Source organism: Stegastes partitus, unplaced genomic scaffold, assembly GCF_000690725.1.
Source record: "Stegastes partitus isolate 25-593 unplaced genomic scaffold, Stegastes_partitus-1.0.2 Scaffold992, whole genome shotgun sequence".
NCBI lineage: Eukaryota > Metazoa > Chordata > Actinopteri > Pomacentridae > Stegastes > Stegastes partitus.
Window position 1 is genome coordinate 238,620 of NW_007578723.1, and position 25,250 is coordinate 263,869.

The following is a 25,250-nucleotide window of genomic DNA, read 5'->3' on the forward strand; positions in this document are numbered from 1 at the left end:
AAAACTTTGTTGGAACTGAATTCAAAATTAATGCGTCAGTGTTGATAGGCTATTACTCATCATGTGTGACCAATCAGATATTGCTGTGGGTGGGACATTGCACAAGGAAGCACAGTGACCAATACAGACACAGGCAGTTACATCAGATGTTAAGTAGTGCCCTTGCAAATTAATGTTATTTTATCTGGAATCAGCTGAACAAAATAACAATACGGATAATCGGCTACGCTGGCAATCACTCAGCACTTGCTTCTGAACTGTCCCTTTAAGGCTGATCGTTCAAAGGTCCATGCAAATTTATTTGTGTATGTGCTCAGGGCAGGATTTGTAAGTTCTTCTTTGTTTCTGGTGTTGTTTCCTAAATGCAAAACAGGTCTCTAAAACACATATAACATATAACCAGCACTTTCTAAACTCATGTGCCCAAGTGTTTAATTATGCACGCATAAACATACAAACAAGCTTAGGAAGCAAAATTTTGCACAGGAGAGCCTGAGTTAGAATATTCTCATTGTGAAGTTTGTGTACATTCATGTGTGTGTGTGGTGTGCATATGCATGTGTGGCTCTGTGCCTTGGCTCCAGAGAGGCCCAGCTACCCCAGCTGTCCACCCTTGCTCTGGCTCTTAAATCAGATGGTCCCCTCCTTCCTGGCTGTCCCTGGACACCTTGCTCCCCAGCCCACTGCAGTCTGGGACCCAGAATCCTGCAGATGATTTATTACCCACATACAGAGAGCGCCCAGACCCAACATCTCCTCACCTCCCTCTCAGTCCTTCTCCCCTTCATCTCTCTTCACTCCTTCAACCCTGCACAGCCGGCCGAAGTGCTTTCTCACTTTTACCTTTGTCACACAAAAACCTACTTCCACAGTCCAGTCCTGTCTCTTCATTTTTATTGTGGATTCACCTTTTTTTTTCTTCTTTTTTTATTGGATTATTTTTTCCTATCGCTGTTGCATGTTCTCCTTTTTGTGTCAGTTGCAGCTGGAGAGCACAAGGATAGGGTTTTCTTAGTCATGTTTTTTTTTTTTTTTAATACATTTTGCTTTTTTTTTATGTTCCATTGTGTAGCAAGGTGAGAATAAGTGTGTTCACTTCTATTTGTAATTCACAATCTGCCAAAGCAGAGAGCTCCTGTCTGTGTCTTTGTCATACAAACAGACACCGGATCCTGTCTGATAAAGCTCTACCACCTTTTTTTTTATTAAAAGCACAAAAAAGCCCCTTTGTTATTTCTGAGGCCCTGCTGACTGTACCGCCTGGTTGGAGTAGGTAGTGATGTGTGGGTGAGTCAGCCGTCAGGCATAAGGGGCGACTGCCCGTGTTAGGAGCACCGGCTCCAGGGTGGGCAGCGAGACATGAGGCTCCCGGAGTTCAAGTCACTTCTCTGTCTGCAGAGCCTGTATTTATAGGCAACACACACCCAAACACCCCCACACATACAAACAGTTGTCTTTGCAACTGTGTAAGCCTCGTGATTTCTTTTTGCATGCTGCAGCCTGCTGTCCTTTCATTACCTTTTGACTCAACCTCTCTTTCTCTTTCTCCCTCACCCTCTGGTTGATGCTTTGAGGTGAGTAGTGCAGTATATATGAGGTGTCATGACTCAGTGTCCTAAGGCCTTGAGGAATTAGTTAGGTTTGAGCACTAGTATCACTGCCACCGGCTGCTGAACTGATTTAAGACCCTGAGCACGGCTGCTGTTTATATACACACCCACACAACCATTCGCACACACAGACACATACATCGTCACTTGTCTGTGGCGAGTATAATGAATAGCTCTGTGTACTGAGTGCTGCGCTGAAGAGGGGAGGTGATGGATAATGAGTATCGGAGCAGCATAAAGGACACACTCTCATCCATTGTACACTCGCATGAAAACACACTATAGCACTCACATATACAAGCAAACACACGCAGGCACAGATAACACACTGCCACAAAAAGGCAGACCTGCTGATATCTGATTAATTAGGCAGATCTGAGTTTAATCCTCTGAGTTGTTTCTTCTCACTCACTCTTAGACATAAACACCACAAGAGTTTCATGGCTGTGTTCGGAGCGACTGTAGCACACTGCCTGGAGAGAGAATGAAGAGAGGGAGAATAAAGGTATACAAGATAGATGGAACGAACTGGCTGGAAAAAAGAGGAATAGGAAGTAATTAGTAGATTTGTGAAAACCTGCGGTGTTGGTCAGATTGTGTGTATCTGCATGTGTATGTGTGTGGCCGGAGGCTTCCCTTGTTTCTGGGAGCCCAGAGCATGCTGGGACAGCGGGGCAGTGTGTCTCTGACCTCTCCATCTGGAGCCTGCCTGGAGCTCACACAGCCTCGCTGTACTCAGTGTGTTGTGCGCGTGTGTGTGTGCGTGTGTGTATGTGTGTGTGTGTTGCGTGTGTGTTTCTCAAAGGCAAAACCCTTCAGGCCATGACTGTCCCTGAAACACTCACAAACAAGCTCATTTGCTTCCCCCTTCCCTTGCAGTCTCTATATACAGCAACCTTACACCTCTCACAGCTCTGCTCAGTAGTGAAGCAGCATTTAAGCATAATGTACAGTTTGTACAGTCAGCACAAGGCACAGAGGATTGCTCCTCTTATTTCCATCCGCCATCTTGTACCGTCTTCCTTTCTCTCACTGGCACAGCAACACACACTGTGTGCCTCTCCCCTCCCCCAACTCAGTGATGCAGATTACAGGCTTTGTGTTGTGTTGTCAGTGCATGGCCAAGACTGTAGTAGCAGGTGTGTGCCGTGTTTGTGTGCATCAGTGTGTTTGAGTGTTAGAGTGCACGTGTTGAGGCTTGTGCTGGTAGGGTGGCATATGGATGCAGGGTTGGCTGGGCACTGCTATGCACACCAGGTGTGAAATGGACTGTTTAATTAAGTGCTGATGTTGTTGTAATGCATGCTGGGAGGGGAGGAGGGTGGTGGTGGAGGAGGTGTGGGGTGGGGTGGGGTGGAGGAGAGCAGCCTCTGCCTGGCAGGGCTGGCTACACTCGGCTGTTCAGACAGAGGTGGTGGTGGTGGTAGCTGAAGAGGAGTGGAAGAGGCTATTTGGCAATACTGAAAAAATGTGTGTCTTCCTATCAGAGCTCCAGAGATTCAGTAAGATTCTCTGCTGCAGCTACTGGACTCCCCCAACAAATGAAATGGCCTCCTGAAGAGCCGTGGCAACTTTTTCACCGGGTCAGTGGCTGAGGCACAAGGTGGCGTCAACGCAGGGACGCTCGGCCACAGCCTCTGACCACAGCTTAGTTTGTTTGTTTATTGCTGCTGTTGGTTGTATCTCGTGTGTGTGTGTGTGTGTGTGTGCGCATGTGTGGCTCAGCTTGAGCGGTCAAGTGTGGAGGCAGTCTGGGAGAGTGGGACTGGTAATAGAGGAGGCGATAGAGAAAGGAGCTTCACATTAATCACACACAGCTTGGGACTAAGACAGCATTCTCTCTCTTTCGTCCTCTCTTTTCCTTCTGTCTCTTCCACTTCTCTCTCTCTCTCTGCAGCCCCCTCCCGACCCCATCATCACACCACACACACCCCAACACACCATGCGAGTGACAATCAGTACTGCTAATGAAGTGCAGGTTGAGAGCTGATGAGCCTATTTCAGACTCCGGGGACGAGGGCTTGTGCTTCGTTCTGCCTCCTCTCGCTCCCTACAGGGCCAGCATGTGTGGCCATCTTCTCTCTCTGTATAGATGGAAGGGGAGGAGCATATGGCACAAATGACACCAAGTTGGTGCCAGTCACATGCCTCGTATATATGATTTTTCACCTATCGCGGGGCAGTATGCTATAAGGGTGGAGGTGGTGGTGGGGGTGATGCATTTGGTATGGAAATCTGAGGAGGGGAGGGGGGGGCAGTGGTGGTTTCGAAACGGTACGAGAAGAAACCTTTGAGGAGGGCTTGATGAAAGAGGCTTATGGACACACATGACTTTCTGCGGTTTTAAGCAGGAAGATAAAGGGAAGCATACATAAATGAGCACATGCAAACATGCAACCGCTTCTCTCGGCGTTGTAAATGTGTTTATGAAAATGGTGCGTTGAGTCTGACAGATCTACGTCTGGCTGGCAGGCGCTGCGTTTGACGAACAGAAGGAAAATGAAGGAGGGTGTATGAAGAGGTGGTGGGTGGGTGGGTGGCTGCGTGGGGTGTTGTTTGAGGAGGAGGAGGGACTGATAGAGGAATAATAGCTGTTTGTGTTTTTTTTTTCTTCTTCTTTCTGGTGTGTGTGCATCAAGGAAGGACGCCGTGAAGTGTACACAGAAGAGAATGAAGCCGCTGGTAGACGGCCCCTTGTCTCTTTTATTTCCTTCTTCCCCTCACCTGCTTCTCTTCCCGCTCTCTTAATTATTTAGTCTGCCCTGCCTCTTCTCTGGTCTGCTCTGCCTTCTACATGGAAAAGGAGGAGGAAGAGGAGGAGATGGGGGGAGAGAGAGAGGGAGGAGGAGGCGGTGGGGGTGAGAGAGAAATAGAGGTCTGTTGCTTAGCAGTTCAGAATCACTGTGATCACCCCTCCTCTACCTTTTTCCCTCCCTCTAGCTTTATTTGTCCCCCCTCCTCATCCTTGCACATGCATGTTGCGAGTGTGTGTGATGAGTGAATAGGCTGTGACACTAGAGCTGTATTAAGTGTAGCTCCATTCCCCAGACTGAGTGGGCCGCTATTGATTGGCCTAGTCTTTGCAGGGGAGAGTAATGGCTCTCCGAGGTGAGGAGGGGGGGAGGATTAGGCCACTAATTGCCATTGTGCAGACAAGATATGACTGCCCCCCCCCCTCAATATCCTCCCCACCCTCCCACCTCCCACTCACCCATCTGCACCCCTTATCTCTCTGCTTTCCTTTCCGCTCCATCTCTCGCCTCACCTCACACCTCTTTTGCACTCTTACTCGCTGTATTCTTTTTTTTTTTCTCTCTTTCTCCCAATCACTCCCCATCTCCTATCATTTTTCATTTTCATGTCTCACCTCACATGTATCATCACAATCTTTTCCTCACCACCCCCAACCCCCCTCTCTTCCTCCTCCTCCTCCTCCTCCTCCTCCCCTCCACCGGTCCTACCACCACATAGATTTTTTTTTTTTTCTGATTTTTCTCTCGATGCCACCTCGCTGCCAATATTGATTCCTTCCATTATTTAGCGGCGTTAGTCAGAATTAAGTGTTTGAAAATCAGTCAACTTCCCGGCCGCACCTATCATAAGCTGATGTTGTCTGTTAGGTTATGTTACCACGGAAACCGTAGCAGGGAAGAAATGGCGGTTCAGTAGAGATCTGTGGTTTTTCGTTTTGATGGTGATAATTGGAGAGGAGGCAGACCTGAAACTGGCCTGAGGTTTCAGTTGCCTTTTTTTTGTTTGTTTTGTTTTTGGTGGTCGTTTTTTTTTTTTTTTAAACATGGCTGCATGTCAGCACGTCGATGCACAAAAGCGCTCTTACCTGCACGCTCACACACACACACATCTCTTGCTGTCCTTTTTTTTTGCAGCATCGAAAGTGTGTGTCCCATTGAGAGGGTTGTGACCCAGTTTGACTGCGTAATGCTGCACTTGCTCTGAGACGTGCAGCACACTGTACTGTCAGGAGAAGAGGCAGAGGCTTGGGGGGGGAAATATGGGCAACACACAGGTTAAAACGCAGGAGAGGGGAAAAGAGGGGAAAAGATGGGGAGGAACAGAAGGTGTAGCCTGTACTGGAGGGGGAAGGGGAAGGGGAAGAGAGAGGGGGGTAAAATTGTAAGGTTGGCATGATGAAATTGCAGTGATGTAAGGACGTGGATGTGAGCATATCATTTGAGGGCTTTGGAACTGGAGAGAGAGAGAGAAAGCGAGATGTGTGGAAAGCAAGGCATGTGACCAGACTGTGACCCTGCGCTACAGGGTTTCCCTTGAGGGCTTTGTTAATGTGGCACAGCTACAGCACAGCAGAGAAGCTCATTGGGCCAGCTTTTCACCACCTGCTGTGCGTGTGTGTGTGTGGTGGGCGGGGGAGGAAGGGAGGGAGGGGAGGGAGGGAGGGGAGGTGTAGTTTGCTGAGTGGCTGCAAGCACCGCATATACATACATACAGTATGGCTGCTCGCTCTCAAGCAGTGTGTTCCTACGGTGTGTGTGTGTCCTGCATGTCAAGGCTGTGTGACTCTCACAGGGCTGCTCATCCTGATCACTGTCACTTCATAATAGGGGCCTAGGGCCATCCATCTGGTCCTATATGTGTGTGTGTGTGTGTGTGTGTGTGTGTGTGTGTGGACGTTATTTATTGCTATTGTAGTGCCGCAACCCCGTTTTTTTTTTTATTCTCTTGTGAAGAAGCTACAGAATCATCGTGCCGTTACATTTGGCGTTTATTAGCAGAGGGACAACAACAAACTATCGGCATTCTTTATTTTTATGGGTTTTCTTTCGCCTTACTCACTCGCCATTTGTCTCCGTCTCTTCCTCCAGCTGCGTCCTCCATCAGCAGCGAGTCATCTCCCGTGTCCTCCCCGGCCACCAACCACAGCTCTCCAGTCAGTACACCCAAGAGGGGTCCCCTCGGTCCAGGACCCGTCCTGGTTCCCCCAGCGGGCCACAGTGTGCCAAACACTCCACCTGTAGTCACCATTGCTCCAACAAAGACTAGCAACGGCCTGTGGAGGACCGAAGGACGCCAGGTAGAACCACATTTAAACACCCCCTCACACTGCCCTTGAGTCTGCTCTCCCTTTATCTTCCTACCTTTTTTTTTTTTTTTTTTCCGTTGCTCTTTTCTGAAGTCTCATATTTTTCTGGTGCATTTTATCTCTTTGTATTTTCCTCTCTGTCTCTTATCTGGCTGTTAAAGCAACATCCAGATCTTCTCATTCTTCAGCTTGCCTCCCAGCACAAATGCGCGCACAGACGGGCTCTTGACGGATTAATGGATTTTGTAGATGGCCTGCAACGCATAGTGCGGCACTATGTACTTGACATATGTACATGTGACATAGCTGCCCCCCCCGCCCCCCACACCCCAGTGGCTCCGTGCGTTAAACAATGCCAGCTGCCACGAGGACATCGAGGTGACAGCCTCAACGGCACTTAACATCTGCCCCTCTCCCTGTTGCCCCTTTGCTCCAACCCCTCCTCAGGCCTCAGCCTTGAGTCTCTTAAACCTCCCACACCTCACCTCCAGCCGCACACCTTTAACCTGAGCAGTCAAGTGCATCCTCTACCTCATCAACCTGACACCCACTCTCGGTTACGTGGTGGGGGAGAGAGAAAGAGGGAGACCTGCTTGCTTTGATAAGGAGTGGATTATGGATTATGGCCTCGCTTTAAGCCGTCTTATCTCAGCTCAGGGCTAATGGTTGAAGCCAAGTGCACGGTTATGAACAGCACTCGGCAACATGTGGAAACTCTCCGAGACGCTTTGACGGTTCCCCGGAGACTCACAGAAGGGGGATAGCAAAGGGTGAGTAAGGAGGTCAGCCAGCCAGCCAGCAATGTGTGCTAGCATTCAGGCCATTGTGCCGTCTCCTGGAAACACCCCCCACCCTCTCTCTCTCTCTTGCCCTCACCCTCTGTAGCTATAGCTTTTACGAAATGACCCTTCCGCAGTTCAGGGGTCAGCCGGAGCTGGGAGGGGCCAGAGAGAGACGGGTGAGGGGGGCAATTCTCACAGTGATGTCACCCTTTTTGCCATTCCTTCAGCATGGCACTTTCAAAGAGCAGCAGCGAAAAAAAAATAAAGGGGCAGAAGCTCCCACCGCACGCATTGTCGCTAATCCGCTGTGTATGTTTGCCCGCATGTGTCCGTGTGCTTTTGCACGTTGCTTGTATGTGTAAAGCTGAGGTCAAGCTCAAATTGAAAAGGTCATGTCACCGGGTTCATGGTGCCCCCTTGCAAGCGGCTCGGGGCCACCCGGCCAAAGAATGAGGAGGTTAGAGGAGGTGATGCGGACAAGAGGTTGGGATGGAGGGGGTAGAGGTTAGTGGGACAGCAGGACGGATGTGTCATGAAAGCTGGCGTCATAGCATCTCCCCCATTTCTGTTGTGCAGCTTCAGCAAGCACACATAACCCAGTGGTCACAAAGAGCCAGATGAAGGATGCACACACCATCAGAATGTCCTCCTAAACATAGCTAAATCTGTGTGGGTACAAATTAGGGAAACTGCTACATACAGAGGCAGCACGCTGTTTTTTTGGATCCCCTGCAACGTGTCCAAGAAAAACTTGTTTGTTGCTGTGTATACAGATGTATGTGTCCTGCTTTCTCTGTGTTCGAAGGGTATTTTAGTGTCTCTCTGGCTGAGATATGAGTCTGTCTTTCAGAGGGGGGTGATAGGCAAGGCAGTGAAGGAGGGAGGGTTTGTTGCGTTGGCATTTTGCTTTAATGACTGCAGGAGTCTGCTCCCGCTGCTGCCTGTAATTGCTTTATAATTGGCAATTTGGATTCATGGCTCCATCTGAGAGGCGTAAACGAGCACTCTACAATGCGCGGGGTCTCCCACCCTCACTGAGGGTTACAGGGGCCTGGCTCGTACAGAGGAAGATGGCTGTTAATGGATGTGTCTTTGAGTTTGAGTGCTTGTATTTGTGTTCTGTAGTGTGTACATGACAGGCTACTGGTGAATAGTGTGTGTTTGAGAATAGAAGGCCGTGTTGTTTGGCGGGTGAAAGGTCAAAATGGGATGGCTGGATGAATGTGTAGGTGCTAGAGTGACGAAGGTGTCTCTCTAATGGGGATGGAAGGTTCAGTCTTGGCGGTGTGGGCTTTTTCAAGGGTCTGACCTCTTACATTCACACCTTTGCATGTTCCTCTGTAGGCGTGCATCCGTACATTCATGCAAACATGCATAAGTGGGGACTGATGTGCACACAGCATGGTGGCCATATGCACATGCTGTAAAGTGTCTGTATTCCTTTTTCTTGATAATCGCACACGTCAGAGGGACTCGCTGGCTTTCGGTAACATTGAGAAAGCATGAAGCTGTGGGAAAACTACACCACGCTTTGCTGTGGTTCCATCCTCTTATGGTGGGATTACTGTGAAATTTGTTTTAAAGGAACAGTTGATTCAATCTATAATCTGTCTGGGAGTTGCACCAATTGACAGTTATTGGGTTATAACCATAATTATGAAGCCAAGCCTCCGTGACACACAATGACGCTGGATACAAACACAGAATCGACCCACATTTGACTCACGGTCATGAGATACGTACTAAAGAAGTAGCAGTCAGCACTTGTGTGAATTATAACTGACCTTTTATGTTGCTTCCTGAGCAGATTCTTTTATTTAAAGTGTCAGTAAAAGTGTTCGGTGGCGTGTTGTTTGGTCTAATGTCAGCATTAATTACATTTAGATGTTGTTGTTCTTCACATGGCGTAACAAACATGCATAAATAATTACACAGACCTGTTGCACCAGTCATGTTCAGGCAATGACGACGTCTTCGCTAAGCACTGATCACTTTGTTAGCAAAGCTGTCATCGGTCTGATTATAGCGATTGATTAACTGACAGTGTGAGTGAAAGCAGAGCCTCTTGTTTTCACACTACCTATTACTGCTCACCAGTCTCTGTATACCTGCAGCAGTGCAGCTTTATGATGCTAATGAGTGGAGGGATGGAAGAAATTCACATCTGTGCAAGACTCAATGTGAAAGATAATGTTGATTCAGAAAAGATAGTGAATAAATACATCTGTTTGTCTGCCGTAAGCATCACAAGAGCTTCCGGATAGCCTCCCATCAGCAGTGTATTGTTGGACAGCGAGCCAGATAAAGAAAAAAGACACAGAGGGAAAAGAATGACAAGGAGCAGAGAGCAAACAGAAACACATTTTGTGGTTCCCAAGCAACTATCAGATACTGACTTCTTTTGACATATATGAACCTCTTTTCCAGTTGGCTGCTGGGGCCAGCAGGGAAAGTCCACTCTCTCCCTGTGCTCATAAAGCTTTGAAAGGACGAGGATGGAGGAGGAGGGGGGGAGGATGACTGTAGGGATGGGGAGATTGGAGGGAATAAAGTGCCATACTGTTTAGTGAAGCGCGACAAACAACAAGGAGCACACAGTAACATTAAACTACTGGAAAATGGTGGGGGGGGGGTGCCGAAGAAACAAAGGGTCATGTAGGGAGTCTAAACATTAGAGGCATTTAAGATTGGATGTTGGCGCATCAGTGTCAGTCCGGGTCACTGGCTGTGGAACAGGACGTGAAGGTAATGGCTCACTAAATGGGATTTGTTTTATCAGAGGCAGTAGTGAGTGAGAGAGGACAGTAGTGCTGTAAGGTCTGTCTCTAATCCCAGGGCGCCCAGAGGTTAATTTAGTGGGGCAGGAACTGCCCTCTCCTCTTGCTCACCGTCTTTATGGCTTCATCTCTATCTTTCCTTTCCTCCCTCTTTCTGTTCTCTCGAGCTGCTCCCTCGCCAACTTCGGCTTCAAGTCTCGTTTTGCAAGACAAGAGATGAATGTTCATACCATTCCTATGAAAATCCTCCTTGACTGTATATCCCTCTATAAACAGTTTCCTTGTGCAGCTTACAAGGGTTGTAGGTTTTTCAGTACTGCAATTGCATTTGTAGGCAGAGGGAAACCAAAGCTTCAGAAAATGCACTCCCACTCCCACAGCAGGATGTCTTTGTAGCTCTGAAACGGTGTGTGTGCCTGCTGAGTGTCTGTGTGTGTTTGTTGTGGGATTGGATAAGTGAGACCAGGCTTGCTGCCAGAGGGAGGGAGGGAGGTGAAAGAGAAGAAGGAAGAAAGAGAAACAGAGACAGAGGGATGTTGCTTTTTGGACTTTGTAGTCTTCCCTGTAGATGGTACAATGCGTAAGATATGTGCAGACACTCGTGGACGCACGCACACATCGCTGCGATCAAAGTCATCGTCTCCGTGGAAGCGCTGCTGTTGTCTACCGTTAAAAACATCCTCATCGATCATAAGGATGACATCTCTTGTTTACAATTAGAGGAGAAAACAGTGAGGCTGTTTTTTTTTTTAACTACTCCCTGCCCGCTACTTTCATTTTAACATATATTCTCTTCAGAGCAATGTGGAGCTGTCTATTCTTACAGACTGGTGTGTGTGTGAGAAAGTGTATAAAAGTGCCCGAGGTAGGAAGAGAGGGTGAGGGAGGCAGCCGCACCACAAACAGGCCTATTCTTTGCTCAACCTCCCCCCTCACAGGATGGGCTCCATGAGCAGTGACAACCGTGACGGTCACAGGTCCTCGCGAACAATGACTAAGACTCTCTCCCTGTATCTCTCTCCAGGCTGACTCGGGGCCTCGTGGGGCCAGCAGGGAACGTCTGGGTGCAGAGGGGACCCTGTCCCAGGAAAAGGGTGGCCCCTCCGTCCCCGCTCACCTCCTGGGAAACCCCTATGCCTTTGGTCTCACCCCCGGTGCTGTCATGCAGGATTCACGTTTTCAGCCCCTTAAGTGAGTCAAACAGCGCTTTGTCTTTTTTTTTCTCTGGATTTGCAAAAGTGTACGTGTTTTCAATTTAAACGGAAACGTCTGCTCACTTTGATATAAGTGTATGATCAATATTTCATGGGTTTATTAAGCTCGCTGGAATAAGCAGCAGCAACACACATTTGTCTTGTTGACATTGTTGGAAATTATACCGCTTCTTGGTGAAAATTGATGAATTTCCACGACGGTGAGCACACACAAATAAAGCTAACCGTGTCTTTTCTCTGTTGTTCCTCTACTCGTTCTGCTACCTTCAGCCTGCCCAGACAGTTGCCTAATGCGGTGCCCCCTGGTCCAGTACCAGAGGAGTACCTGCGGGGTTTCCGGCCCTATGCCACAACTGAGGACGCCCTACGGATGCCCTCTTTGCCCTTGGGCCTGGACCCAGCGACGGCAGCTGCTGCAGCTGCCTACTACCATCCCAGCTACCTGCCTCACCCCTCCTTCACGCCATACAGGTAAGCCTCGCCATTAATTTGTTTTGTTGACTTGGCATCCATTTCCTCTGAGAGCAAACTGTGCAAAACCAGCGTGTATAACTGAACTGAGTATTTGTACTGCTTAGACTCAGCAGTAAATGCATTAGTGCGTGACTGACCTTGAATTCAAGTTCCCAGAGGTGAAATATTTTATTGATGGCTTTTATTTCTATATTTATGTAACTAGGAGAGAGAGATTTGGGTTCATGCATGGAAGTTGAGATGTGACTAAGACGGATGGCAGTACAAATAGAAAGAAAGAGAAAAGCCGGGTCCCAGGCAAACAAAAAGCAGTGTGACCAAATACAAGGAAGGAAGTCTGCAAAAATAAAAAGTGACAGTATTAATTTAAATATTGCATTTTTGCACTGAGCACTGGGATGCTTCTGTGCAACACATGAGCTCAGTTTTCTAAACTGTACCATCTGAAGGGCTGCTATGAAGAACCCTCTGTTTGCAGATATTGGGTCAATCTGTCAAAAGGCTTACAAGACATGAATTAAAAATACAGTATACTTCACTGTCTTCTGCTAAATGTTGTTGTGATGTCATTTATATCCTTCAGAGGTGTTGGAATTGTGTTTTTTGTTTGCTAAATGTCAATGCAATTCTACATAAAACATGGTACTCCCAAAAAAATTTAGAATATTTGAAAAATGTCCACATTTTAAAATATTTTTCTACACTGAAATGAATAAAAACAATAAATTTGCTCAAGTTCTATATGATTTGACGCTGCATACACCAGTCTAGTTTGGAGCACAACCCATTATACCCGTGGATAAAATAACACAAGGGGAACTACAGGTATTTTTTGCTGTTTTTAAACCCCATACGTCTGCAGCTTGTTCATGTCTGCTTTTGAGAAATAACCTTAAAAGAATCCCTGAACTATTTATACGTCAGGGAAAAGATCTTGCTCCGAAACAGTGTTTTGTGGATTCTCTTATAAGGAAAACAAGGTTTGCTTTTAGGTGCTTTGGTGTTCTTTACAAGAGCGAAAAAGGAAGAAAAAAAAAAGCATAAAGATTAACAAGAAAAAAAAAACTGCATCAAAAAACAAGAGGAGATTTTTCTTGAAGGTAAATATATTTTAAATACATGCGATCGTATGTGTGTGTTGAGAAAGGCCTCGCTCGCTTTGGGCTATCACACAGGCTGCGTGCCCCTGGTCTGTCAACCAAGCAAGATCACAGGACTGCAGCACCCATCACACACTGCGCTGTAATGGATTTAATGAGGGGTTGAGCTGTGGATGTCACACACACACACACACACACACACACACAAAAGCACACAGTTGTGCATCAACATACAGCAGAGTCTCTTGCTGGCTGTTGTGTGGTGATTGAGGTTGGCTGACAGACACTGCTGTTTCCTTGAAAGATGGAGGATGTCGTGATGTCGCTTCTTTGGGAGATGGAGGCACACAGGTTAATGAAAGTGAACGCTGCGCTGTCACACGAGGAGACTGACTCCCTCTTTCTCTCTCTCTCTTTTTTTTTTTATTGTAATCCTTCTCTCTCAGGATGGATGACCCGTTCTGCCTCTCTGCTTTGAGGTCGCCTTTCTATCCGCTGCCAACAGGGGGAGCTTTACCCCCCATCCATCCCTCTGCTGTTCACATGCACCTTCCAGGGGTCCGTTACCCTGGAGACTTCACACATCCTTCACTGTCAGCACTGCAGTCTGAGAGGTAAAATCCCCTTAATTCATGTACACATACGGTCACCAGCGTATGGAGTGGATCTGAGCGCTGTGCCGCCATTGTGGCTTGTCCTTTCCAATTTCACTGACACCCTTTTTTTTTCTTCTTCTTCTTCTTTTGTCTTCTTTGTCCACTTTGTGTGTTTTTTTTTTTTTAGGCTTCAGCTGGAGGATGAGCTGCGGCAGCGAGAGCGGGAGCGCGAACGAGAACGCGAGCGCGAAAAGGAGAGGGAGCGCGAGGCGGAGAGGGAGAAGGAGCGGGAGAGGGAACGGGAGAGGGAGAGGGAACGGGAGAAGGAGCTGGAGAGGGAGAGGGAGCGCGAGAGAGAACGGGAGAGGGAGAGAGAACGGGAGAAGGAGAGAGAGAGAGAGAAGGAGCTGGAGAGACAGAAGGAGAGGGCACTGAGGGAGAAGGAGCTGCAGGCGTCCAAGGCCATGGAGAACCACTACCTGGCCGAGCTCCATGCAATGAGAGGACAGGAGGAACGAACCAAGCCTGAGAGACTAACCCCTAATCGGGCTGGTATGTGTCCATGCACACCATGTAGCCACATTAAGCTGCAATCCTACTGTTTAGAAACATTTGTCCCTAAAAACAGTAATAAATGTGTAACAATTAATGATAATGAGGGCTAGTGCTCTTTTCCAGTTGCATTAATTTTCAGTATTTTTTTCTCGTTTTATGCACTGGACAAAATAACAAAATTAAAGTCAGTGATTCTTCAGCGTCTATCCCCTCTTGGTCTGCTAGCTGTCCGTTCTGTGTGTGACCTGAAAAACATTTGGCTGTGTACGTGGAGTAACAAACAAAATGGCTCAGACCAATCCACACAGCATTATCTCAGCGCATACGGTGCACATGATCGAGCTCCTGCACAGGACAAAGAGAAAGGCTGCAGGAGTAGAGATGGTGGCAGTGGGAGCGAGGGGCTAACAGTTTGAATATGCTAAATAGCTAAATATCAGCCATCTCTCTGCAGAATCACAGAGTCCACCTTTAACTCAGAAAACAATTGTCACGTGAAAATAATCACAGCCCAAACTTTTTTTTTGCCTTTCTGCAGACAAAACCAAAGAGCCCGCACTTCCAGCTCCCAAACCAGTCCCGCCAGGAATGCACTCTTCAGTGGTCCAATCACATCATCCCGTCCCTGGTCTAATACCAGGCCACGGCCTCTACATGGGGCCCAGCGCTGTAGGGCCAGGGCTCTCGGCCTCAATGATCACTCAGAGGACCAATGAGGAGGAGAGGTGGTTGGCGCGGCAACGCAAGTTGCGCCAAGAGAAAGAGGATCGTCAGTACCAGGTGTCTGAATTCCGCCAGCAGGTTCTGGAGCAGCACCTGGACTTGGGCCGACCAGCCGACACGCCTGATCACAGGACAGACTCACACAGGTGAGACGGCGCTCACAAAGCTAAACTTGGTGTAATCCTGCCAATTGGTGCAGAAATTCCAAACAGACTTAGGTTTTCTAACCACATGCCATGGCAGTATTTATTTTTGATTTGACTTGGCAATTGCAGAGGTGTTTGGCCCGTGTTATCTGATAGAGACAAGCAGTTCTGGAGTCTCTGTGACACTAAAATGCGTGCGTGTTTTCAGTGCACACACTATTTCTGGGGTTTTTGGCTGTCTCTGCTAGCCTGATAGGGACAGTTGTGCCTGTGTTTTGAAGCCTCAGAGGCTGGCAGGCTTTAGAAGTTTGTTTTCAGGCAGGACTGGAAAAAAGATAAACCCTGTCAGAAGCATCACATCTACTCTATTTCTGTCCATGCTACCTTCCAGGCCTGACATGTAGGAAAACAGGCGGCTATGTTTAGGTGTTGATGTAGCTTGTAAAGTGGGATCCTGATGACTGTTGTTTCATGAGCAGGAATGGGTAGGGGTTTCAAACAGGCAGCGAGTGGGACTGCTAAGATACACAAAGGCTAATTCTCGGCTAATCCTCTCAACCTTGCAGCATAAGCCCCCCTACCTAACCTCCTTTGTTACTGTGCCCGTGTTTGTGTTGTGTGTGAGATTCAGAAGTGAGGTTGCGGTTAATGCCGGTAGGACAGGAGATACACACACACACACACACACACACACACAGGTCTGCTATCAGTAACCCTACAGTATAATCGCAGAATCACAGCTCACAGGCTGCAGATTGCAGATAAGACACACATTTACTCACTCACACACACACAGAAATGAAAACACAAACAGGAGGCATAGATAATTTGACTGGTCATGCAGCGTGTGCTCCTGCCAGGTTTGATTTGGAAAGATGCTTGAGACAGTGTCCATCAGCCATCTGCCTTCCTTACTGTTACCGTTTCTTTTTCACCACTACACCGTTTTTTTTTTTCTTTTCAAGTCTGCCTTTTTCACCGCTGTTCTTCCTTTATGTCTATAGTCCTCTACATTCATCAATAATTGTGATTAATTCCCTTTTGAACAATCCGTCACCCTCTCTACGTCAAGTCATTTTCTACTCTGTCAGCCTATCTGTCAGGAGAATATTTCTCTTGGCCTCCTCTTCCTCAGTATACTGCTTTCTTTCAATGTGTGTGTGTATTTGTGTGTGTGTGCGCGCGCGTGTGTGTGTGTGTGTGTGTGCACGCATGCCTCACTACAAGAGCCTAACAGATCAAAAACAGGCCTGTATATCTGGAGGACAGTGTGTGCCTTGGCCACATCCTCACTCTGCTCTGGGCTACTCTGCCTGGGCTTGATAACACTGCTTTGCACAGACATGCAAATCCACAGACATACTGACATGGATGAAAGGAAGTAGGCAAGGCATATGAGCACTGTTGTGTGTCTCTGCAGAGGATGTGTGATTGGGAAACACCATTTCTCAATTTTACAAGAGATACGGCCGCTGTATGTCTAACAGATATGCATTTCCTGTTCCATTGTATCTCTACAGATCCATACCAAATCACCATGAACCAGGAAGCCGGGAACTCCACCCTCACTTAGGTGCCCCTCCGCCCCTCATCTCCCCGAAACCTCCACAGCCACCACGTGACCACCACCCTCCGCCTCCCACCACCTTGTGGAACCCTGCATCTCTTATAGAGACAGCCTCAGAGTCCAGACGCAACCACGAGCCCTCAGGGATGGGACACTATGAGCTCAGTCGGCTGCCCCCGGGGCCCTCCAAATATGAGGATGTACCCCGAAGGAGAGACGGGGGAGCGATGGACAAATATCCCCCTCTGAGAGGTCCTCCAGTTCTGCCTGAGCCCAGCACATTCCTTGCTGATCTTGAGAAATCCACCCAGACCTTCTTAAGCCAGCAGAGGGCATCACTGTCTCTGTCCAGCCAGTATGAGCTGGAGGGAGCCATAAAAAGCAATGCTGGACTAAAAAGCCTTCAGGGACACCCGGGGCACAGTCGACACGGACAAGGGTTAGGGATGGTTCCTGTGCCAGGGATGGGGCAGGTAACCACGCTGGGGATGGGTCCGGACACGATGCTCATCTATGACGAGTTCCTTCAGCAGCACCGGAGGCCCGTCAGCAAGCTGGACCTGGAAGAGAAGAGGAGACGGGAGGCCCGGGAGAAAGGTACTCACCACAGGCATACGAATACACCTGATAACCTGCACGCTTACATGCTTGGAAAATCATACACCATATATATATATATATTTATATAATGGCCATCTTTATTAGAGGATTTGAAAAGTGGGGTGTCAGGAGTGACCTCTGTGTGTGTGTTGCAGGTTACTACTATGAGCTGGATGACTCATACGATGAGAGTGATGAGGAGGAGGTGAGAGCCCATCTCAGGAGAGTAGCAGAGCAGCCCCCACTCAAGCTGGATGACTCCACAGAGGTAAAACACCTGCCGGCACGTACGCTTTCTGTGTTTTCCATATGATGGAAGAACATGCACGCCCTCATGATGAACCACTGCAGGAAGGTGATTGTGGGTTTTTTGTTTTTTTTTCCTCCACTCTCTCTGCACAGAAATTGGACTTTCTTGGAGTGTTTGGACTGACCACGGTGGGCCGGCGGGATGAGCTGGTGCATCAGAAGAGAAGGAAGAGGAGGAGGATGCTCAGGGAGCGCAGTCCCTCGCCGGCCGCCTCGCAATCCAAACGCACTCCCCCTCCTCCTCAGCTCAGCACACGCTTCACCCCCGAGGAGATGGACCGAGCCCCAGAGCTGGAGGATAAGAAGCGATTCCTCACCATGTTTAGACTGTCCCACGTCACAATACAGCAGAGGAGAGGTAAGGGGATTTTAGTAATATACAGATTAAGACCGGTCTACGGAGCAGGCTCTCCATCCAACACCTTTAATTTACTTAGTCATGTGCAAAGCTGCTCTAAAGCCCCCTGGTAAATATATACAGATGATTCTGCTTAAGTTGCTCTAAATATGGCTCTTTAGTGTCGCTTACCAATCGTTTTGTTTAATTATGTTTCAAGAACTACAATAATTAGTGGAAGACTTAACTGTGCATAACAATGCCTCTCAGCCATTCTTAATAATAAAGCATGGCTCCCTCATTGTTTAAATAAAGAATTGGCACGTCGAGGAGGCCAACTCTTGTGCTTTAAGTGGTAAAATATCAGAATTAAATAATCGTGAGTATTTTTTTTTAATTGACACTGACTGAATGATATCTTAAGGCAAAACAGAGAATAAGTCGGTAAGCCTTTAGCAAGCTAGTTAGAAACGGATAGAGCTGACCCAGTGCCCTTAACAAACCAATACAAACATCTCCATCAGTTACTCATACGTTTCCTCTTCGACATCTCATTTCAGCAGAGTAAGGAAGACTGATTGCATGCTCGTTTAGCTCTTACGAAGTCGTACTCGCTCTTGGCCGGTTCCACGGCTCGCTAATGCTTCACTTCAGCGGCGCTCCGCCTGCTTTACTTGCACTACATTCTCGGTAATATGCTGACTCAGGCCCCAGAGGAAATTATAAGAGGATCAAAAAATGATCATGTCAACCTCATATCCCGTATTTTATGCAGAATGTATTAAACAATGTATGCACCATGCAATGCTTTGCGTTGGCCTAGTTAGGAAAGCAGAAATAAGTCAAGGTTCGGTTTGTGTGGACGGACAAACGCGTTTGTATTTCTGTCTTTGTGAAGATATTTGTCGACATAATGCATTGCCTAGACCCTCTAATGCTTATTCCCAATGCCCTCATGACACAATTCTAACCTTAGCCTGAAAAAACAAGTCTTAAACCACAAACTAGCCCTTTAAGCTGTGTCAGGCAGTGCCAAAATGAGTAAGGTCAGAATTTCAAACTGTTCTTTAAAAACACAGACTGAATTGGGAGTGGCAGCAGTGGGTTTATAGTAATTTGCATTTCCTGCTTGCTGCCTGCAGATGGCAGTATGCAGCCACAATACAATTCTTTCACACAAACACTGGGAAAAGTAAAACTATCAGTAGGACAGACACAACAGTTAATGTAACAGTGTTTTGTTTTTTTTTCTTCTGTTTTTACCTATTTAGATAATGAAAGGGTGGTGGAGCTGCTTCAGGCCATCAAAGAAAAGAGTGTAACCTTGGATACCATCAGACACGCACCTCATCCGCTGTGTAAGAGCCCTCCAGCACACATCTCCGGTAAGGCCCATCCTAACGAACATAAACATCCACATTTTCCTATTCCTGAAGTATTAGTCAGTTGATTTATGTAGTGGATCTGAATAGGAGCTTTAAATATGAATAACATTCACTAACTGCAGCATTACATCTGTAGCAATGTGAATTATGCTCATCATGACTAACATATGCTCGAATGACTGCAGATCCAGCATTTGCCCAGCCTCCCTCTGAATCAGAAGACCACCACAATGTCAGACCACACAGCCCCCCCTCACATTGCCCAGCGTCCCCCAATGGACACCCAAAACCCCTTGGAGACACATTAAGACCAAAGGCACCCCCTTCTCCAGCTGTCTACCCAGACAAGGCCCGGGGGCCCAGTGAGGGACCGATCTCAAAGAGGAGCTCCAGCCTGCTAAACAGCTTGCGGCTCCCGCTCCCCCTGCAGGCTAAAGAGGGTCTTCACAGCGTCAACGGACGCACAAAACCCTGGGACAGCTTCACCCCGGAGGAATTTGCCCAGCAGTTCCACGAATCTGTGCTTCAGTCCACTCAGAAGGCTCTGCAGAAACACAAAGGTAAACGGCACAAGCTATGGTGACAGAGATGTTTTTACAAAAGTGATTATCGGGCAGCAGGAGGCAGTGTGACAAGGGAGCGCATCACATATGAACCGATAATGGGGGGAAAAAATCTTGTGTTAAAACTTAAAACAATCCCAACAGGCCAAACGCTGTGATGCTGGAGTGACTGTAGTTTCACCAGTTATATAGTAAATGTCATCATAAAAATGAGGTCCTCAAGGTTGAAGTATTGTTGCAACCAATTTGCATTTTCTAAGAAAAATGTCCCAAAATAGTAAAAAAATAAATAAAAAAATAAATAAAAAGCTCTCAGATTACTTGTTTTGTCAGAGTTAAATTCTAAAATCCCCAAATACTTGATTTGCAATTACATATACGTGGGACTACAGATGGAAAATAGCATCTTAGCTAATTGTGCTGCATTATTAATGAGCACCGTCTCTGTTAAATACAGCAATAAAAACCAGTAAAGAAGGTCAGCAAATCCTAACATTTGAAAAGCAGAAACCTGCAAATGTTTTTAATTTGCACAATAAATGATTTATCAAAAATAGTATATGACCAAAGTCGCTGTCTGTTTTTTTGTTGGCTGACTGATTATGTCGTCACGGTTGTTGATGAATATAATATGACAATTCTTTCTTCTCTCCCATCTTTGTCCTGCAGGTGGCGCCACAGGGGCGTCGGAGTCGTCCCACCTCCAGGAGTCCTCTGTTCACTACAACATTCCAGAGCTTCAGAGCGCTCCTGGCCGACCACCGCAGCCTCATTCGCAGTCTCACTCAAATGCCCAGTCGTTTCCCCATCCAATTTCACACTCCCACCCTCAGCCCAACGGGCAGCACTTCTCCGTGCCCTCACACAGGGAGGCCTCAGGGATGAGGGAGGACCTGTCCGGTCCGGACGACTCTGAGGAGGAAGAGGAGGACGAGGAAGAGGAGGCTCCCGTTTCCAAGTGGCAGGGGATTGAATCTATATTTGAAGCTTATCAGGAATATGTTGAAGGTAAGCAGCCACATTGTAGTGATTATAGTGCTGCTAGAAAACAGTTCTGTTTTATTTAATCTCCATATATGAGCTATATGTAGTTTTATATGATGTAGGCAGATTTCATATTTCTTAAACAATCACTGTGTAAATAATTGTTTTCATTTTTGTGTGATGGTGCACGGTCACATATTGTTTTTCACTTAAGGTAGTTTTTGTATAGCGCCTTTTTCATACTCAGGTTTCTGCCGTATTAAGAGCTTTGCTGGTGACAAACTGAAAAAAACGTTAAAGTCTTGCAAGAAAATAAACAACTCAAGAGATATGCATGTAAAAGATAAAAGATAGATGCCGAAAGTGAACAGTACAAACTAGAAACTACATGCAAGTCAATTTGAAAATGAAAATACAGGAGGATTTTTATTGTTTTAGCAGTCTGTCACCACCAGAGGGCGGTATTCATCCCTCGGTTAAATGCAAATAAACGTTTAATCAGTATTTATACCAGAAATTGAGTTAAAATAAGCTGAATCGCTGGTGTATTTTAAGATCTTTAAATATGATGATGTAGTTTTTTTATGTTCCAGATTAGCCTTGTTTATAGAGAACCTTATCTGGGTTCTTCTTAGAGAATACTTGCGTTCCTCTCTAACTCTAACCCTGTCATCTTTTTCCCCCATTTTCTCTTGTTCCGTGGTGTCATTTAGAGCAAAGTTTGGAACGACAAGTATTGCAGAGCCAGTGTCGAAGACTAGAAGCTCAGAACTACAACCTCAGTCTGACTGCTGAGCAGCTGTCTCATAGCATGGGGGTAAGACACAATCACAACGCCACACAGAGAAAGTAGCCGTGGTCAAAAAGGCAAATATTCAATTCAAGTGAAATGATGAAACATATGAGCGTTGGGTGTGAGTGGGGGATCATAAGGGTGATCTGCTAAGAAACTGTGGCCATACGTAGGAGCAGGTCCATTCTTCTGATCAGACACTTTCACATGCTCCCATATAAACTGCTAAAGAAATTTAAAAGTGACCAGTTTTGTTCTTAACTTTTGAGGTGCAAGGGAGCAGAGAGGAGAGGCCTGGAATCCTGGAACTAAATGATGTCCCTCTAGAAAAATGCTAAAGCTTTTTATCCAATCTATTACAGGGTTGTCAGCAGTTTATAGAGCTACACTATGCTTTATCCGGCTCGTATTGTTGTTTCTCCAATCCTTTAACACTCCTATTATCTTCAAATTTACTGACATCTTTTATCCTTGGGTTCAAAGAAATTTAAACCTCCAGAAAATAATCTTAATAAAAATTGTTACCCAAGTTTATGTGTAAATAGCCCTTTAAATAAAACTGAAAAAAAATATGTCGACTTATTTAGAGATGTTAAACATTGAATGGGGTGAAATTGACCCCAAAGTTATAATAAAGACAAACAAAGACCTTGAACCTTGAAGTTAATAGGAGGGTTAAATAGTGTTATTCACCTTTTGCATTGCTGACATTGTGAGTTTTCTGTTATTCTTACATTTTGTCCTCCATCCTTGCTCACACAGGAGCTGATGTCCCAGAGACAGAAGCTGGCAGTGGAAAGGGAGAAGCTACAAGCAGAGCTGGAGCACTTCAGGAAGTGTCTGACGCTGCCACAGACGCACTGGCCGAGAGGCGGCCATTACAAAGGCTACCCTCCAAGGTGACCCTGACACGCCGATCCGATGGGCCCCCCGGGCCCCCAGCCACCTCCCCTTTCAGACTGACACCCAGAGTTTATTTTTCATGGCCTGGTCCTCATGGCTCCATGGCGGAGAATATGGCTGGCTAGATAAGATGAGTGAATGAATGAATGGAGTGAGTGAATGCATAGATAGGTGAATGCACAGGAGACAGGACCATTCAGTGAAGGACCGGCAGTCTTTGGATTGTGGCTAGCCAGGGACTGCACCACAAGCCACTACCGTGTGCCAATGTAGCCAACCCCGAGATCAGCGAGCGTACGGGGCAGGAGAAGCTGAAGATCAACACACCAACACACACACAGGCACCTGCTTTTCACATTCTTCAGTCCCTGCTGCTCTATTGTTCGGTCCCTGCATCCCTCGCCGCCACAGCTACACAGACAATCCTGCCAATGAGGGGGCAGCTACCCCTGGAGGGGTGTCGTCACAAGACTTGAAAGCTCCAAATCTCCAAACGAAGGCTTCTGGTCAGTTGGGACTGATTTTAGAACAGCGGCCACGTGAGCTTTTGAACTGGAAATGCACTTATGAATAGAAGCTGAAGAACTACCTGGTGGTACTGTGTTACAACAAAGAACTGTTCAAATTAGGGAAGAACTTAGAAAATGCACATTTTTGGAAAGAATTAAGGAAATGTTTTATTTCGAAATAGAAAATTTGAAAATAAGAATTTTAAAAGGTGCTTCAGCCTTGTATTGTATATAATATGAAGACTTAAAAGAATTTTGTATGTTTTTATTACTTTAATCATTGTTCTTTTAAAAGAAAAAGCCTGCCATTTTTATATGTTTATGCTTTTTTTTTTTCTTTTGTTTTTTTTTTTGGGTTGGAAAAGAAAGCCTTGCTTTTAGTGTTTGTACTGCTGCTGGCCAGAACAGCTTGTTTTGAGACATTTAACAGAGTGAGAGAAAGCAGGATGCACTCCTCCTCCTCTTCTTGTTCTGTCCTGCCTGGCACTGCGCAGCTGAGACCCAGCCACAGCCGCCTCATCCGGCCTCTGAGCTCAGCAAAGCTTCCTCAGAGGTCCGGAGACATGGCTCCTGCCCTCTCATCCCCCTCCTCCCTCCTTCATTCACAGCAACATGTCTCCTTTTTAAACTCCCATTTCAGCAACTCCTCTGGTCAGCTTCACTTCTTCTGGCATGACTAGTTAGCTTGTGATATCCTCATGCAGAAACCAGATCCACAGTGACATATATATATTTTTTTTTTCTTACTCGACTTACTTGATGATTTTGTTAAGACATGAAGAAACTGGTTCTTGATGCTTTATCCTACCATTGGACCTTCACTTTACTTTGTATGACCGTATAACAGCATTGGACTCCAAACAATCCGACGGTTTGCATAATGTTACGCCTTACAAGATCAAGCCCTTATCAGCAGCCATTAGTGGACGTAGTGCCAAAAGAATTTAAAAAAAAAAAAAAAAAAAAGGTAGCATTTTGGATTCTTAATTTTGATTAGAGTTGCAGTTCAGACCAGAACAGCCATCTTCCACTGCTCCTGTGGCCCCGTTCATCTCCTTCCTGCATTTCTTCCACATTGAGGACCACCACTATCCAAAGTTGCCAACATGTTCAAAGTGACTGGAAATCGGATAAAGATTCAAACTGGGCATTTCTGGATACATAAAAAAAGAAGGTTTGCTTTACCCTGCATACCTGTTTACAACCTCTGTCTACCCTCATCAGCTCTATTCTGAGATTCGGCTCTTATTACACCAACTTTCTCCCCCTGCAGCTCAGCCTTATGGTTGGAGACCCTGGTGGGATGTTTGACGTGACAGGGGGGAAGGATTTCGGTGTTTCAAAATTTAAAAAAAAATAAATAAAAGAGAGACTGAAGCACAACTATCCCATACATACACTATATTACTTACAAGTGCCTCAAGAATTTGGGGGCATGTGAATGAGTTGCAGTCCACACGACGGACCTTCTACACCCAACATCAGCGATCAGGGACTTTACATTTTACATTCAAGTGTCTACTGTGTGTCTAACGCCTTTCCAACACGTGCAAGTCAAGAAATTCGTCGATCTAAACGCATCTCCGAGAATCAGCTTAATCAGAATGTTAAACTAGGCCTAAGCCAGATCAGAGGAACAGAGTGTAGTCTGTCTTTTTTTTTTTTTTTTTTTTTTAAACAGAGCAGAGGAGAGCCAACAGAGCAGCCTATCGGTAAATGAGGAAGCATGCATGCTGAGGTAAGCTGCCAATGAGCTGGGGAGGAAGGTGCAGTACGGTGAGCCTCTTACTCAGCCTCCCTGTGTCTCCAACCCACGCACGCCCATGCAATAGCCCCATTACTCAGTGGAGGATGTCTAGATGCTGTGAAATCCTGTTTTTAAAAAATGTACTTGTTTGAATTCATTGTAATGTAATATATTCTTTGTTGAATGTAGTAATTAGGTATTTATGAATATATGGCTGTGATTTCAGACAAAAAAGAAAATAAAATATTTCAAAAATGTTAAATATCAACCTTGTGTCTGTTTCGGGGTGCTGCTGTAGCAGAGGGCTCGTTCCACAGAACTGAAGTCATACATGTTTGGATTTCTGTTTTTAAATGACAGAAACCAAGTAGATTCAATATTATCTCTCTTTATTAAAATGCTATAAGAGACTTGTTTTGAAGTGCATTTACAGTCATCTTCTAATTTATTCCTGCCCTTCCATTAAAGAAAAGGCAAAATAACAACTTGAATAACTAGAAACTGAAAAAAGTAATAA

At 46.3% G+C, this 25,250-nt stretch overlaps 1 protein-coding gene across 3 annotated transcripts in view; it reads left to right on the forward strand.

Moving 5' to 3' along the window:
• The window catches only part of gse1b (Gse1 coiled-coil protein b), a 168,249-nt gene extending 143,252 nt beyond the window's left edge, over positions 1–24,997 (forward strand). For all 3 annotated transcript variants that reach the window (XM_008294759.1, XM_008294761.1, XM_008294760.1), the window contains 14 exons: positions 6,452–6,660; positions 11,253–11,419; positions 11,713–11,913; positions 13,463–13,630; positions 13,800–14,164; positions 14,706–15,036; positions 16,557–17,200; positions 17,359–17,471; positions 17,606–17,870; positions 19,121–19,234; positions 19,420–19,794; positions 20,467–20,805; positions 21,495–21,598; positions 22,337–24,997. In XM_008294759.1, the coding sequence (XP_008292981.1) occupies positions 6,452–6,660; positions 11,253–11,419; positions 11,713–11,913; positions 13,463–13,630; positions 13,800–14,164; positions 14,706–15,036; positions 16,557–17,200; positions 17,359–17,471; positions 17,606–17,870; positions 19,121–19,234; positions 19,420–19,794; positions 20,467–20,805; positions 21,495–21,598; positions 22,337–22,477 (3,536 nt within the window). In that variant the 3' untranslated portion in view covers positions 22,478–24,997. The remainder of the gene's footprint in view (positions 1–6,451; positions 6,661–11,252; positions 11,420–11,712; positions 11,914–13,462; positions 13,631–13,799; positions 14,165–14,705; positions 15,037–16,556; positions 17,201–17,358; positions 17,472–17,605; positions 17,871–19,120; positions 19,235–19,419; positions 19,795–20,466; positions 20,806–21,494; positions 21,599–22,336) is intronic.
• Positions 24,998–25,250: the final 253 nt, after the last annotated feature.